This window comes from Struthio camelus, chromosome 7, assembly GCF_040807025.1.
Source record: "Struthio camelus isolate bStrCam1 chromosome 7, bStrCam1.hap1, whole genome shotgun sequence".
NCBI lineage: Eukaryota > Metazoa > Chordata > Aves > Struthioniformes > Struthionidae > Struthio > Struthio camelus.
In genome coordinates this window covers 27499578-27513703 of record NC_090948.1, presented here as the reverse complement: position 1 = coordinate 27513703, position 14126 = coordinate 27499578, and the positions used below count along the sequence as shown (strand labels likewise).

The 14126-nt window shown below is 36.3% G+C and overlaps 1 protein-coding gene across 20 annotated transcripts in view; it reads left to right on the top strand.

The window, feature by feature from the left end:
- The window catches only part of KCNMA1 (potassium calcium-activated channel subfamily M alpha 1), a 527317-nt gene that overhangs the window by 225544 nt on the left and 287647 nt on the right, over positions 1-14126 (top strand). For all 20 annotated transcript variants that reach the window (XM_068950515.1, XM_009672399.2, XM_068950513.1 and 17 more), the window contains one exon: positions 11944-12005. In XM_068950515.1, coding sequence (XP_068806616.1) covers positions 11944-12005 — 62 coding nt within the window. The remainder of the gene's footprint in view (positions 1-11943; positions 12006-14126) is intronic.

The window sequence follows — 14126 nt, the reverse complement described above, 5'->3', positions numbered from 1 at the left end:
CAAGTTTTGTGCTATTCTAGATCCAGGTCTCTGTTAAATGTTGGCAAATGGTGACTTTTTACTGGTATAGGCCTTATCTGATTTCTCCTTCGTTTCAGGTGATTCATTCTTCTGATCGTGAACCACTGTAGTTAGATTATTTTCAATTTTTTTAATTATATGGGTTATGGTTGTGACTTTGGGGTAAGAACTTGTCTCTCTTTTTCGTTCCATAAGTTACTGTAGTTTTTTGTATTTGAAGATGTCCCATACATATCTGAAGATTTTTTGTGCAGGTACTGTTCCAGAAAGTGCATGAGGCTTTGCTTACCTCCACATCTCTTTTACCTTGATCCCTTTCTTGTCAGGGGGTGAGATGAGGCATTTGTAGGACAGGGAGTCCCATATGAGGTTATTTGGTACCAAGTCTTCATCTAGAGGTAAAAAGCCTTCTGTCACAACTATAACATATAAATTCGACAAAAAATTTAATAAGCTGCATTTGAGGGCTAGACACAGTAAGCAGAGGCTTTTCAGAGGCCAGCACTGGGGATGAGATTGTGAATAATCCACCATGATTATGAGCGCAAATGCCTTTTGTTGTATTGTATATGGTAGAAGGACCATGCTCTAGAGCTGTTTTTGTTTTGCCTTTGAGCGGTTTTGCACATTTGAGCTTGTTTGCTTTCCAGCGTGGTTTGGTTGTTTGACAGGCAAGTCAATCATTTCTCTAAAGCGACCCTCAGGTAAGCTCGCTGATGTCCCTTAGCTACTGCCATGCTATGGAAAACTTAGAAATGAGAGCAACGGCAACTAGAAGAACTGTTTATAGGTAACTGTTATTGGCATACCTCATTTGCTCAGTGTGACCATAGACTCAGTCATGCATCAGTGGATTAGTGGAAATCAAAGCTCTTACTCTTATAAGCAAAGTGAATTTATTTTTGTTGTTGACCTTAATGAGAGATGTTTTGGATGACTGTTAGGTAAACAGGAGGAAGGGCTTTTTATGTGCGCATTTGTGCAGGGGGGGACATACATATATATATATATATAGTATATGTATATGTATATATGCTATCAGTTCAGCATTTAGCACTAGAAAATAACATATTATGATAGAAAGTACTGCTATTTTTTGACTAATTAAATTAAATACTGAATTGGCAAAGTTGCATGCACTTTAATTCGTCACATTGCCAGGCACTCTCCCAGCAAACCTAATTAACTTCAAGCTACAGAGCGCCATTAACAGATGGGACTTTTTGTCTTGTATTTTTTCACTAATTAGAAAATCTCAGTTTTTTCAAATTTATGGATTGAACAGAAGATTTCATCTTATTGTCAATATGCCAGTGGAAAAGTTGAGGAAAAAAATCACTTTGCATAAAGAAGGAAAAATAAAGTCAAAATATGAACACATATTAGAAGTATATACAGAACAGGATATGGCAAAGATATTTATTTTTAAAAATTTATTCTTAAAATTAGATTGGGGGTTGGGGAGGTGGAAGCACATTAAGATATTCCCTTTCTTTGATTCATTCCTTGCTTTGATTTTTCATATTCCTGAGTCTGATGTCAACTCTAACGATTCTTGAATTTTGATCCCACAGCATCCTTTCAATAGGAAAGGCTTTTCCTCATTTCAAGCAGTCTGCTCAAAGATAGGCAGTCTGCTAAGTGTATGTATGATCCTACAGAGAGGGTTGGATCCTTTACTAGAAAGAGAATAAAATCCAGTTGATGGCAGACACAGACTGAATTTGCTAGTTTTCTTGTGTTTGATTGTATTCAAAGATGTCACATATCCTACTCCCAGTGACTAGTTATCTTAATTACTTACTACCTCAACTACATGAATAGTTCAGCAAGCTTACAGTAATTTAGCACCTTGCCATGCATCTCCCTTGTACCTTTCAGGTAATACTTAAATTCCTGTTGTGATGTATAAGTACTGTACCTGGGAACTGAAACTGTAACCCAGCAGGCTCAGGCTTAGTTCTCCTTTTCTTGGTAACTCTTCTGTATTGGCGATATTTGTTTTTTCTCCCCAGGAATTTTGTTTCTACATTTCTTATTTATTGTAACTATTACACAGGTCTGTAAAAAACAGAGGTACAGATAAATATGAATTACATTTTGAAGAGGTATTTATACTAAATACATCATTTTAGTGTCAGTAATCAATTACAACCCTACTGCTGTGGATGTCAGCGTACATAGGTAGCTTAGTGGGACTAAAATTGTAATACCAGAAAGATAAACGAGAAGTAAGTGCAGAAAGAGATATTAAAGCTTTTCTTTTCAAATAAAACCCTTGAATAAATGAAGTCCCTTTCCTTTCATAGATGGTGCTCATAATTTTGCACGTTGTCCTATTCACTTTTTTTTATTATTATAGCAGCAGTAGAGGTCTCTGCTGTGCTAGATCCATTGCAAACACCTGCAATGAAAGACAGCTGTTGCCCTAATCAGTTGACATACATTATCCTTGCCAAGGAAGAGGGAAAACTGGGAGTTTGATGAGGTGAAGTAACATGCTTTAGGTCACATACCAGATGAGTGGCAGAACTAGGGAAAATAACCAAGTCTTCTGATTGCTCATCATCATCCAGAGCTCCTGCTGACCTACTTTACTGCTGCCTCTGTGTTATTTTTAAAGAGAAATCCTTGCTGTGAATTTTCCTGGAGAAATGACTGAGACCTTACTGTCTGTTGGTTTATAGACAGTATATCTCTGCCTCTTTCTGTCACCCTCCCCTGTAGGATAAACTCTGACTCTTCTCTGGAAATGGGTAAGAATATTTGGACTTTGCCCAAGAAGGGCAAAATTTTTATTGCAAAGAATCTCATAAAGCTGCCTAATTTTTCATTTCTCTTTTTACTGCAAGTTGGTGACTAATGTATTTCCTGTAGGTTTTAATAGCTAATTAACCTTTAGTTAACTCTGTTGTGTCATAAAGGTACATAAAATCAAAAAGCTGATAATATGATTGAAAGTTAATAGTTTGCATGCAAACATTTTCAAGTCTCTGGGTGCCTGGGAAGGTTATAATGTGGGCCCTCAAGTTTGCAAAGTTTGAATTTAATGCTGTAATTTTGTCTATTCAGACTCAAAGCGAAGAGTTAGTAGGAACTGACTCTGTGAAGAGTTGAGCACTCGTGAAACTTTTCTCACTTCACTAAAAGATGAGGTTGCTCACTGTCTTGTGTGGGGGTGCTTCATTTCTTCTAGAATTGGATTCTAAAACCTATCTGACGTTCAAAGCATGGTAGAAAATGTAGACACGTTTTTTTTTTTCCTCCACCATCTGCCTCTTCTGCATGTTAAAGGACAGGATCAATAAGTCACCAAGACAGATTTACTAGCTCACGCACTATTCAGCAGACGTATTCTTTAAGATTCGTAGCAGTTAGTGTGCGTCTTGTAGACAACTGCTGGTGCTGGCAGCAGAATTTGCACTTTGCCAGAGCTCACAGGAGAACTGGTGCGTATATCACTGCGTGTTCTTTGCACTATTGTATTCCAGCACGCATGGCCCTTTTACAGGGAATGTGCTAGCTGCAAAATCTCTGTATCCTTATATTTATCAATAAAAGACAAATGACAGGAGATTTCCCAGTTTCTTAGAATCCTTGTTTGTCATTTGTATCTGTTATTTATTGCTGGTAGGCAGGAAATGGAATCTTATTTTATCTTGTTATTATTTTATTACTGTAGCTTTCTCCTCTCATTCACCCACTCCAGGCCTTGCTTGTTTGCGTGTCTTTGTTTGCTGTTGTAAGGCGGCCCACAGCAACAGATGTGCGGTTAGACAGTTTTCTTTAAAGAGAAGGTGGCATTGTAAGCAGTTATTCTGGAAGATATTAAGAGAGCATTTCCATCAGCAATAAATATGATCTTGGAAACCTGTATGAAATAGAATGACCTGAGAGCCCCCAGGAACTGCAGCCTCATAGAGTAGGAGGGGAAAGTATTATTGCTAATATTTTGTACCTTTGCCTTCATCACTTCAATAATTTATACATTGGCATGGGAGGGGCCAGGTAAAGAAAGGGAACCATAAAAACTGGAGACAGAGCAATGTATTTAAGTCCAGAGAAAAGTCAGTAGACAGCTCCACCCAGAGCATGGTACTACATCCTGCTGATGGATTTTGGAGATCTTCGCTGCTGCTCTGCTCCTGGGTAGCAGGGTAGAATTTAAAAAAAAAAAAAAAAAAGTGTCTAAAATGAAATTCCCTATTGCTTGCCAGAAAAATATATTATATTTTATTTGTCTTGAAGAACCACATAGCTCTGAAAGCTGTCTTGTTGGATGAATCAATATGAATTGCATGATTTAACATGATGCAGCTGCTTTAGTTCAGTGTCATATGTTCAAAGGGAATAATAGACAAACACTTCATGAAGCAAGTGCTACCAGAAATGAGTGGAGAACACTGATTTTTAGAGCAAGCATCTATTACTGCGTTATAGTAAATAGCTCTTACTTTATCTGTATTTATAGTAACTTAAGAGGTATTAATTACTTGCCTATTTATATCAATGACTACATAATTTCTTACCACTTACGGCTTTGCCTACGTGGAATGCTTTCTGAATTTTGTTTGCATTTGGATATCAATTAATAACACATCAATTTAAGTAAGCCATTTTGATCACTGTGTAGTCTAGACTTGCCCAAATCTTACTGTTGTTACACTGCAGTAGTTGTACTGATGCTGGCGCGTATTCTAGAATCTCAAAATTAATGCTGGGATTGCCAAGCAAGCATGAAGCATTTCTTCCTTCTGAAAGGTAACTTGCACCTGGTCTATCCTTAAAAATTCAGATTTCCATTCCTGATAAACCCACAAAAGAAAATTGTCTATCAAAGGAATAAAACTGATTTCCATTATTATGGTTAAAGGCAGTTTGTTTTTATATTTAAAGTACATAAATATTCTTTCAAATTAGATGGAAGGCTCAGGCTACTGGCAAGTTACTAATACAAACCTTGGGGTTCCAAAATCCTTGCATTAAGCTAGGCTGTATCTTTATTGTATAAGAAATAATTTATATTTCCATTAAGTAATTCAACATACGGATGCTAACAGAGCTTTATTTTAAAGCATTTATACAAAAAAACCTCAGCAATTCATTGATAGAAATAAATGTATGCACATGGAAATTAAAATTAAGTGAAATTCTAAAAATATTAATAACAAACAGCTTAATATATTTGAAGCAGTGCAGTAGGGACTTATGGGTTAGTGTTGAAATATATAAACTGTTATTGTAACCTTACCATAATAAGAGTTTCAGACAGAATTCTGAAGAACAATATGCCAAAATAGATTGTCATCAGATAGAAGGATAAGGACTCTCAGGGGAACTTTTCTAGCCTTTTCACTTCCATAAAATATTTTATTTATTTATTTAGATTTCCTCTTTCTCCCCACCCTGAGCTTAATAAGAAGCAGTTACTCTCCAGTGCTTCTATAAACCTAGTCTTATTAAATAAAATGATTAAGCTAATGGATGTCACATGAGATATTTCCATTTACTAGCTTCAGTAGAAATCCAATGCAGTCATCTCAGAAAGGAATAGACTATTCAGAAGCAAAAAAGGGAGAGAGTGAGCTACCTCAATCAGGCTACAAGTTTTCTACATGATGACTAGGAAAGAGAAAAAGGCCATAAAGAAGTGTCATGCGAGTAGTAAAAAGTTCTTCTTTATGGAGGAGGTTGGCATAGTTGCCCTGAGGGCACCCCCGAGATGGATGGTCCAGTGATCTCCGCTGAGTGGGAATGGTGTCTACCTTTGGCACATCTAACATGTCTTCTCTCATCCTGCTTTGCAGACAGAGGAAGACTGTTTTGAAACAAAAACATGGGGTAAAAGCACCAAATACATGTGCTAGTTTCCTCAGAGACACCAAGTTCAATGCAACGCTATGTTTTGACAGAAACCTCTGTGCTAATATGCTTAACATTTAAATGCATTTCCTTAAAAGATGTTCTTTTGAAGTTCACAGCCTGAAGTGTTATAGTGTGGTATACAATATTTTTTGGAAAGTAAAGGAAATGTTATATATATTTCATATATATATAAAAACATATATATGGTATCTTTTACCCTACTACTCATTTTGAAAATCAGAAAGTTTATTAAATTTGTAGGAACCGTCAGAAAGAAAGAAAGAAGGGAGAGGAGTTTTAAAAAAAAAAAAAAAAGACAAATCTCCCAAAAAAGAGAGAAAAGAAGATGGAAACAAGGAGAAAGAAGGCAATTTTAAATGTGCTTTTTATTTAGATTTACTTTGTAAAAGTATTTAAGCACTACTGATTAATCTGTCTGTGATGGATCTTCAGCAAATATGCCAGCATAGGAGGAGTTAGCAGAGGGAAGAAAGGGGAGAGTTTGGAAATTGAGTGCTGTTTGAAGCATTTTACGTGATTCTGTATCCAAACTGAGGGAAATAAATGCAGCCAGATTGTAACTAATCAGAGTGGAATTTAGCTAGCGCAACAAATACCTTGGAAACAGTTTTTATTCCTGGCTTATTTTTGATTTCAGATAAGAGTTTATAACCTCTCTATGTACACAAGTAATACTTCCTTCAGGATGAATTCATTCTGTGGGATTTGTCATGGACTGGAGTGCTATTTGTTGTGGATATACATATCAAAATTTAATCCAAGGAGAACACCTATGGTGCCAACACTTTGTTAGTAATTTAGAGGAACAGAGACGGACTATGACATTTCAAATTGTGAACTTCCAAAGAACATCTTTTAAGAAAATGCTTATAAGTCTAGACCAGTACGTAAATAGTGCAGATTTTCAGTATGATGTTTCTGACACATTCATTACAAGGCTGATATGGAAAAATGGACTCACAGGGACTTTTCCTTTAAACTCACAATAGTTAAAGGCTATGCCCTGAAGTGAATGTCATTACAGGACTCCTGAAAGTTTTTTTTTTTCACTATTTACTGCTTATTTTAATACTGAATGTGGAGAAGGGTATTACAATAGATATCCATCCCTTTTTGATCAACCTCTTGAGTTTTATGCAGTGTTGTATGCTCATTCACAGAACGTTCAAATATTCTGGCACAATGAGAGATTGAACAGAAGTTCCTCTGTAGAGTCTTTACGCTACTCATTGCTCTATGTGTATTAATTATATCTCTCCTCCCTTATGTGAACAGCCTTTCTATTTTTCCATGTTTCTTCAATAATGCTAGGACATTAGTTCAATTCAGATACAGGGGAACTAGTGCCACCCATTGGGTTATCAATATTATTCTTTTGGTTACATAGGCCTGGCTCTGGGAGGTGTGCTGATCCCTCTGGAGTTATCATTCTTCATTCTAGCGGCATTTTCTCAATGCCTATACTTTCCCTGTAGTTTCGTTACATTACCACACCTTTATTATAATTTCCAGGGTGTTTTTTTTTTTTTTTTTTTAACTTTCTTGTGGTTGTTCTTAATGTGTGTGAGATGTGGATCTCAATGGAGTAGTCAAAGCTCTTCTGGAGAGCATATCTTTTTTATAGTTTTCTTTAAGTGGATTTTTCTGTTGTTTTGCTGATTCTCTGCCTCAAAAAGGTACTGTACGCTTTTGTTGAACTCTGGGGCCAGATTTTTTTTTTTTTTTGAAAGACTTAAGGATATGCAGCAATTATTCCATGCTTTTTCCCCTCTTTCCTTTAATCAGATTGATGTTTATTTTTAACTCAATATTAAGTGCTTAGTCACTGTAGTTGCTAGCCTATGACTTCACATTTCTCAGTCTTAAACAAACAGTAAGTTATTATAAATTAAAAGATTCATTCCTTCCAGAGAGGGAGAGAGAAGCTATAATGAATGTGTAGCAGTAACAAACTTGTGCCAAATGCATTGGAATAATAAACAGAGCAAGCAAGCTTTGTCTCCCCATGGCCTACTTAACAAACAAGGCAATAATTCACTTCAGATATGCTTCTTTCCTTCCCTTAGATTCTAGTTGCTGGGAGTTTGGGATATCCGTCTATCTAGCATCCTACCACACTTTAAAGATAGCAAAAGTTTCCAAAAACAGGCATTGGCTTCCATGAAAATCTTGCAAGGACTCAAATGTGAATGTAGACCTAAACTCAGTAACTTTAGACTTTTTTTTTTTTTTGTCTTTCCACATCTAATCAGGATATATTCAACTTTTGATATGGGAATATAGGACCAAGCTTGCATCTGAGACAATATCAAACAGATTAGTATGGCACAGAAGGAGAATGATTTTTTTATTTTTAATATAACTCTAATCTAGTTGCTTCAGGCCCTGGTTTCTGCACACATTTGGCATATTCAAGCTTGACCTCATACCTCTGTCACTTAGCAATGGAAAAATGTGTTTTCCTGCTAGTAGGATAACGGGGGTGTTTAAGATTCCATTTGCTATTGATGCCCTTTGTGTGAATTTGGGGCATTATGAATTGTAATGCCAGGTGTGTGGTTTGGGGTAATAGAAGTGGAAATAGGTCTTGATTTAAAAGTAAGTATACACTGTAACAGGGGAATAGTTTTTTTGTTTTATGTCCCTGTCTCACTGTGTAGCATAGCCTGGGAATCTGGAGCTCTTGCAGAATGGAGACATTTGCATTGTAATGGAAGTTGTATGAATTTTTGAAGGACATTCAAATTCCTGGAATGTTTTGGAAGGTGTTACCTAGGACCTAGCTAATATTAGTCAAGCTCCACAGTGATGTTTATTAAAAGACTAGGCATGACTGCAGTACAAGGCCGGTATATAATTATGCTGGTTTTGTTCCAGAGGACTTTTTTGTCTACTAGACAATGAGTGGATGTTATGACCTAGGACTTGTTATGCAAAACCGAATTCTAGCTTTACTCATGGATTTTGCAGAACTTCACTGTTAGTACTTTGCTCTAAAGCATGTAACATTCAATGATTGCCTTTAAAACAGGTTTTTGAGTCACGACAAAATTTTCACTAAAAATTTAAGCAGTGATTTAGCCAATGTATTCCCTGAGCTTCAACAGTTCGGCTAACTCTGTTTTTAAAAAAGATGTAAAGATGTAAAAGATTTATTGATAATAAATAATTCTAGAGCTAGACAATGTAGCAAATTTGATTCAGATCCAAACACAGTGATTGTGTCAGATTTGGAATACTAGGGGTAAAGAACAATCAGTCACATACCCAGTAACTTCATTCTGAGAAAAAAATAGGGCTTGGAACCACTGCTAATCATAATTCAATTTATCTTGCCAAGTAACAATCGATAAGTTCTATTCATTGCTTTTATTTCTTACCGTGCAATCAGACTCTAACCAGCTGATATGATTTTAATAGTTCGTGTCACCTTATAACATATGCACACATCTGATCAATAGTGTAGTTTAAAGAAAGCAGAATCAAACGCTAGATGTTGACACTTAAGTAATAAAAATGTTACTTGAAGGATTTCATGTTTCACTTCTTGAATTTGACCATCGGATCACACTGCCTTGGATGAAAAAGAATCAAATAAGACTCCAGGTAATCGTATTCACTTAGGCAAAACGTTCTTTCTCAGACATTTACAAAGCAAAAAATTGTGGTTGATAAGTTCTAAAAGGGATGAAAAATTTGTCTAAAACAGCTCTCAGTTGATCGGGAATTCAAATTCACTCAATTGTACCTATAACTTAATATTAAGACATTGGATGAGTTTCTTTCTTTTATTGGAAAATATAAGCACGTTTGATGATTTTGGCCCTGCAAAGCTCCATGGTATGATACATAATTACAATTGTACCTTGCTTCCAGTACCGCCATTACAGCATTCAGTGAAAGCTGTGAGAATAGAGAAGCTTCCACTTTCTTGTTTCATTATGTCTACTTAGAATTGACACATGCCCCTGTATTGCCTGCAGTGTGGCTGTTGGGCTCTTTCCTAATAGGGTAGCTTTCGAAAGAGATGTTTTAACTTATGATAGTTATTAAGAATTTTTCTTTTTTATTGTGTAGATGTTGAAAATAAGTGCCTTGCTCTTTTAAAAAATTATATTTAATTTCTTTAAATTCTAAAAATAAAATAAAACCCCTTTTCCCTGGAATCCAGGTGCAAATAATTTCCAGATCTTATAAAATATTGTTTTTCCCTTAATGGACTAATAAAAAAGGTCTGCACAGAAAGCAAACAATATCCAAACTGTTACCATCTTGAGGAGAACAGAAATTTTGAAGTTAGCCTAGTAACTATATTGAAATCTGTAGCTGGAAGAGCATTTCCGTGCAAATTCTTTCTCATATTTAGAAAAGAGGAGTTACTGAATCATGGATGATTCAAGGCTCTAGTGAGACAATCTTTGAGAATTAATATCTGTTATTAGTCAAATGTGGTCTGATAATTTTCAGTGCAAGCTTCTAGGCCTGAAGTCAGTATTGAATGAACAAATTTTGTTTCTGTGTCCATCTGTTGCTTCAATAGTTGAGATTGTCAACAAAAGTAGCAACAGTGGCAGTGCTATTCATACAGATGACTAAATCTGCTCACTTGGAACTGGAGTGACACCACTAGTGTATTTCACATATGCAATAGTCTAAAGGACGTTAGATTTTAAGTGTTAAGTTTTAGCCACTTCTGGCCTTAAGTTCATAATTTAACTGGCAATGAGAAGCTGCATGTCCCTGGCAGTAATACTCTGGTCTACCCTGTCCCGAGAGATCAGTTCTCTGGGTTTTTTTAAGGGACATTGCTTGTACAAGCTACTCAAGAAGTGCCTGCCAGAAGACTGAAGGACGCTTTGTTTTGATGCTGTAGACCAGCAGGTCAGATGAGAGTTGCAAGACATCCTCAGTGCTGCAGATAGGAATCTTTTCTGATCTCCTCCAGAAGAATCACCTCCTAGATTATAAGCAGTAGTTTATTGGGTTCATGTTTTCGAACTTCAAATTATCCAGTGGATGGTATTGTTTAAGAGACAGAAATCTAGAGCAAAGACATCAGTAATCTCATTCACAGTGTGTACATAAACTATTGTATACTTCACAATTCTTTTAGCCAAAATCTGAGTGTAGAAATTTCAGTTATGCTGTCCTATGTAGGCATGGGCCAATTTTGGGTAAGACGTGAAACTAAATCTACCTACAGTGTTGTTGAATCTTTAAGAGCCAGTGGAACAAACAGTTATATTGGCTTTATGTTTGGGAGGGAGGGAAGTTAGGCGCAGATGGAGCCATAATTAATCCAGCTTCTGCTGTACTAGAGAGAAGAGCAAGTTCTGCCTTGTTAATAAGGGCTAGGTGCCACACCTAAAAAAAATCATCTGGTTTAATAACTTCAGTAGATTTAAAGGGGGAAGGAAGTTGGAAATGTGGAGTACCTGGGTTATATATGCTTTATATTAGGTGAAGCTGCCTCAAGCTATTGTTTTAACCTGTTTGAAAGTTGAAAATAGCCTTAGTGCAGAGAGGAGGGAAAATAAATATTTTTACGGAGCCTAACATTTATCGTATGGATTTTACATCCATATATGTAATGTATGTAAATGCAAATTCAATCTGATCTGTGATTGCTTTTCATTATTTGCAAGGAAAGAACAAACACTTCTTACTGTAAACTTAAAGGACAGCTGTGATAAAGCTACACTGTGACTTGAATGATATGCACTGGGATTGTTTGTCATTTGAAATTTAAGTGTCTCTAGTTTATTAGAGGTTAGAATCCAAGACCTATTTGTAGGCTGTATTTCCCTGAGCTGGGATTCAGCTTCTTCTTTGTGGCTGTTCTTCAATGCAAGAAAGCATCCTATGATAATATATAGTGTTCAAAATGCAAGCAGGATTAGTTTTCATGAAGAAAATGACAGCTGAAATGAAAATAATTTTATTTTATGATTTATTTTACCTGTCTTTTTTTCTGTAAATACATGAATGTTTCATTTTAACACTGTTAAGTAATTACTTTTTTCTTTTCTTTTGTAGGTTGTATTAGTCTTCGCCCTTAGTATTGGTGCTCTTGTAATATACTTCATAGATTCGTCAAAGTGAGTATTCTAATACATTTTCCTTTCCCTCCTTTCCCACAGCAATTATAAACCTTTAAATTGCTCCATTCATCTACTTCAACTCAGTGCTTTATTCTCATTGCCTGAGTGTGAAGGACTTTATAATATTGTATAGTCTCCCAAAACAATTTAGGGATAGGGAAAAAAAAATCCTTCATAAACTAGATTGAACTCAGTCACATTGAATCTGCAGGAAGAGTAGAGACAGAAAAACAGTACTTCTGCATGTTGAGATTATACATACTATTGCAAAATTATGTTTTTTCAGTTCACTGGGCATATGTAGAATCTTTCAAACTCAAGACTAGGATACGAAATACAGGGGAAGGATATTTGCCCAAAAAATACAGTTTGCAGAAGAAATCGTTTTGTGTCTCAGAAGGCTGATAGTAACACCTCTGAAAACAAATGCTGAATGAAGTAGACAGTTAAAGTATTATATCTAGCGACCTGTCCAAATTTCTAGCTCCTGAGTTTGACAGATTTTTCCCAAACGAAAGTGAGACTATAAAAATCTGTGAAGCATCTCAATATTTTTAAAGGTATTGTCGTGACATAGCAGCCCTTTCATGTGGTGCTGTGTTTTTGGACAGGCAATAGAAAGTTTCACCATGACATTTTGAGGCATATGGTGCTTTGATACAAAACAGTGTAACTAGTAATATCCTCCGTTTGATTTCATTGATCTAAAGCTCATCATTGGCACTGGTGTAAGAGGCAAATCTGTAGCCTAACACAGAAGAACCCCATGAAGAGGAACTTAATGGAGTATTATTCTGTTGAATTCAGTTATGTAGGGAAGGTGATATTATGAAGTATCCATAACATTTTAAAGCTCTAGGAGTGCATAGCCAGTGCTTTTTCCCAGACTAATTTTGGGCTTTCCTTTACTGCAACAGTTAAGATGTAGTTGGATGCTGGAGCTGCTCCTTGCAAGCCAGCCTGGCTGTCTGTAACAGCAGTGGCTATGTTGTGAAACCATGCTTGTGTGACCCGGAAAATAAGACATTTCGCTGGTGATAGCTGTAGTTATTGATGTCCAAGCAGGTGGTAGCACCAGCAAAAGGATTCTTGAATACGTGGATGTCAGCGCTATACTATGTGAGTTTCAAGCCATACTTTTGTAGTTTAGGAGTCTCAAGCATAACATAAGAAACTTGAGGTAGAGATTTTCTTTGTGGAGAGGTACTTAGTGGTGCAAAAACTCAAGTTCTACCTTGAGCTACCCTTGAAGTGAGGATAAACCTTCCCCCCCCCCCAAACCCCTTTTAATGTTGTGGTGGGAGTCCCAATTCATTTTAGTCAATTTTTATTTAATATGTTGCATGTGAAGCATGTAAAGTGGTTCTTTTCTGAAGATCTTTATAAAAACTTTTAAAATGATGGCACAACTAGTCCATGCCCAACATGACCAAGTAAAAAGAATCAAATAGAGTGAAATCTGTTTCCATTCATGTTTCAGTTTCAGACCAGTGAAATCCAGATACCTATTTCTGGGGGCAATTGTTGTGAAGCTAACTAATCATATAATGATTTTCAGGTACTAGAAGCCTTTTTTTCAGGTACTAGAAGCCGTTTGCTTTCCTAGAGGACAGCAAAACAGAAAATTCTTGAAAGGGCTGTCGGATTTCTGTGGAGTGCTTAAACTTTCTGTGGGCCATCTAATCTCTGTACTGCTGCCACTTACGGCAGCTCTTTTAATGGGCATAGAAAAGCATTTTAACTGTAGGTTTCTGTAGGTTTTCAGCCAATGTTTAACTCCCTACTACAGTTTCAGCAGCCTCGAGTCAATATACTCTACTAGCACATTACTTCTCTGTTTTTTCCTTCTCACTCCCCCTACCTTTCTTCCCATATACACTTTTTTTTTTAACAAAATACTCTTTTCTAGTTTAATTCAGGTTAGAAACTCCCCAGATACATTCTTGAAGTGAAAAATGTTGCTTTGTTTTGTATTAGCAGCTGACCTGTCATCCATTCCAGCAACGCAGAATCAAATGTAGTGAAATATCAGTGTATTTAAGGTCCCTAAATGTGTGATTAGTGAAATGAATTCCATGTCTTTTATTATGAAAACTCCACTTCCCTGTTCAAATACTG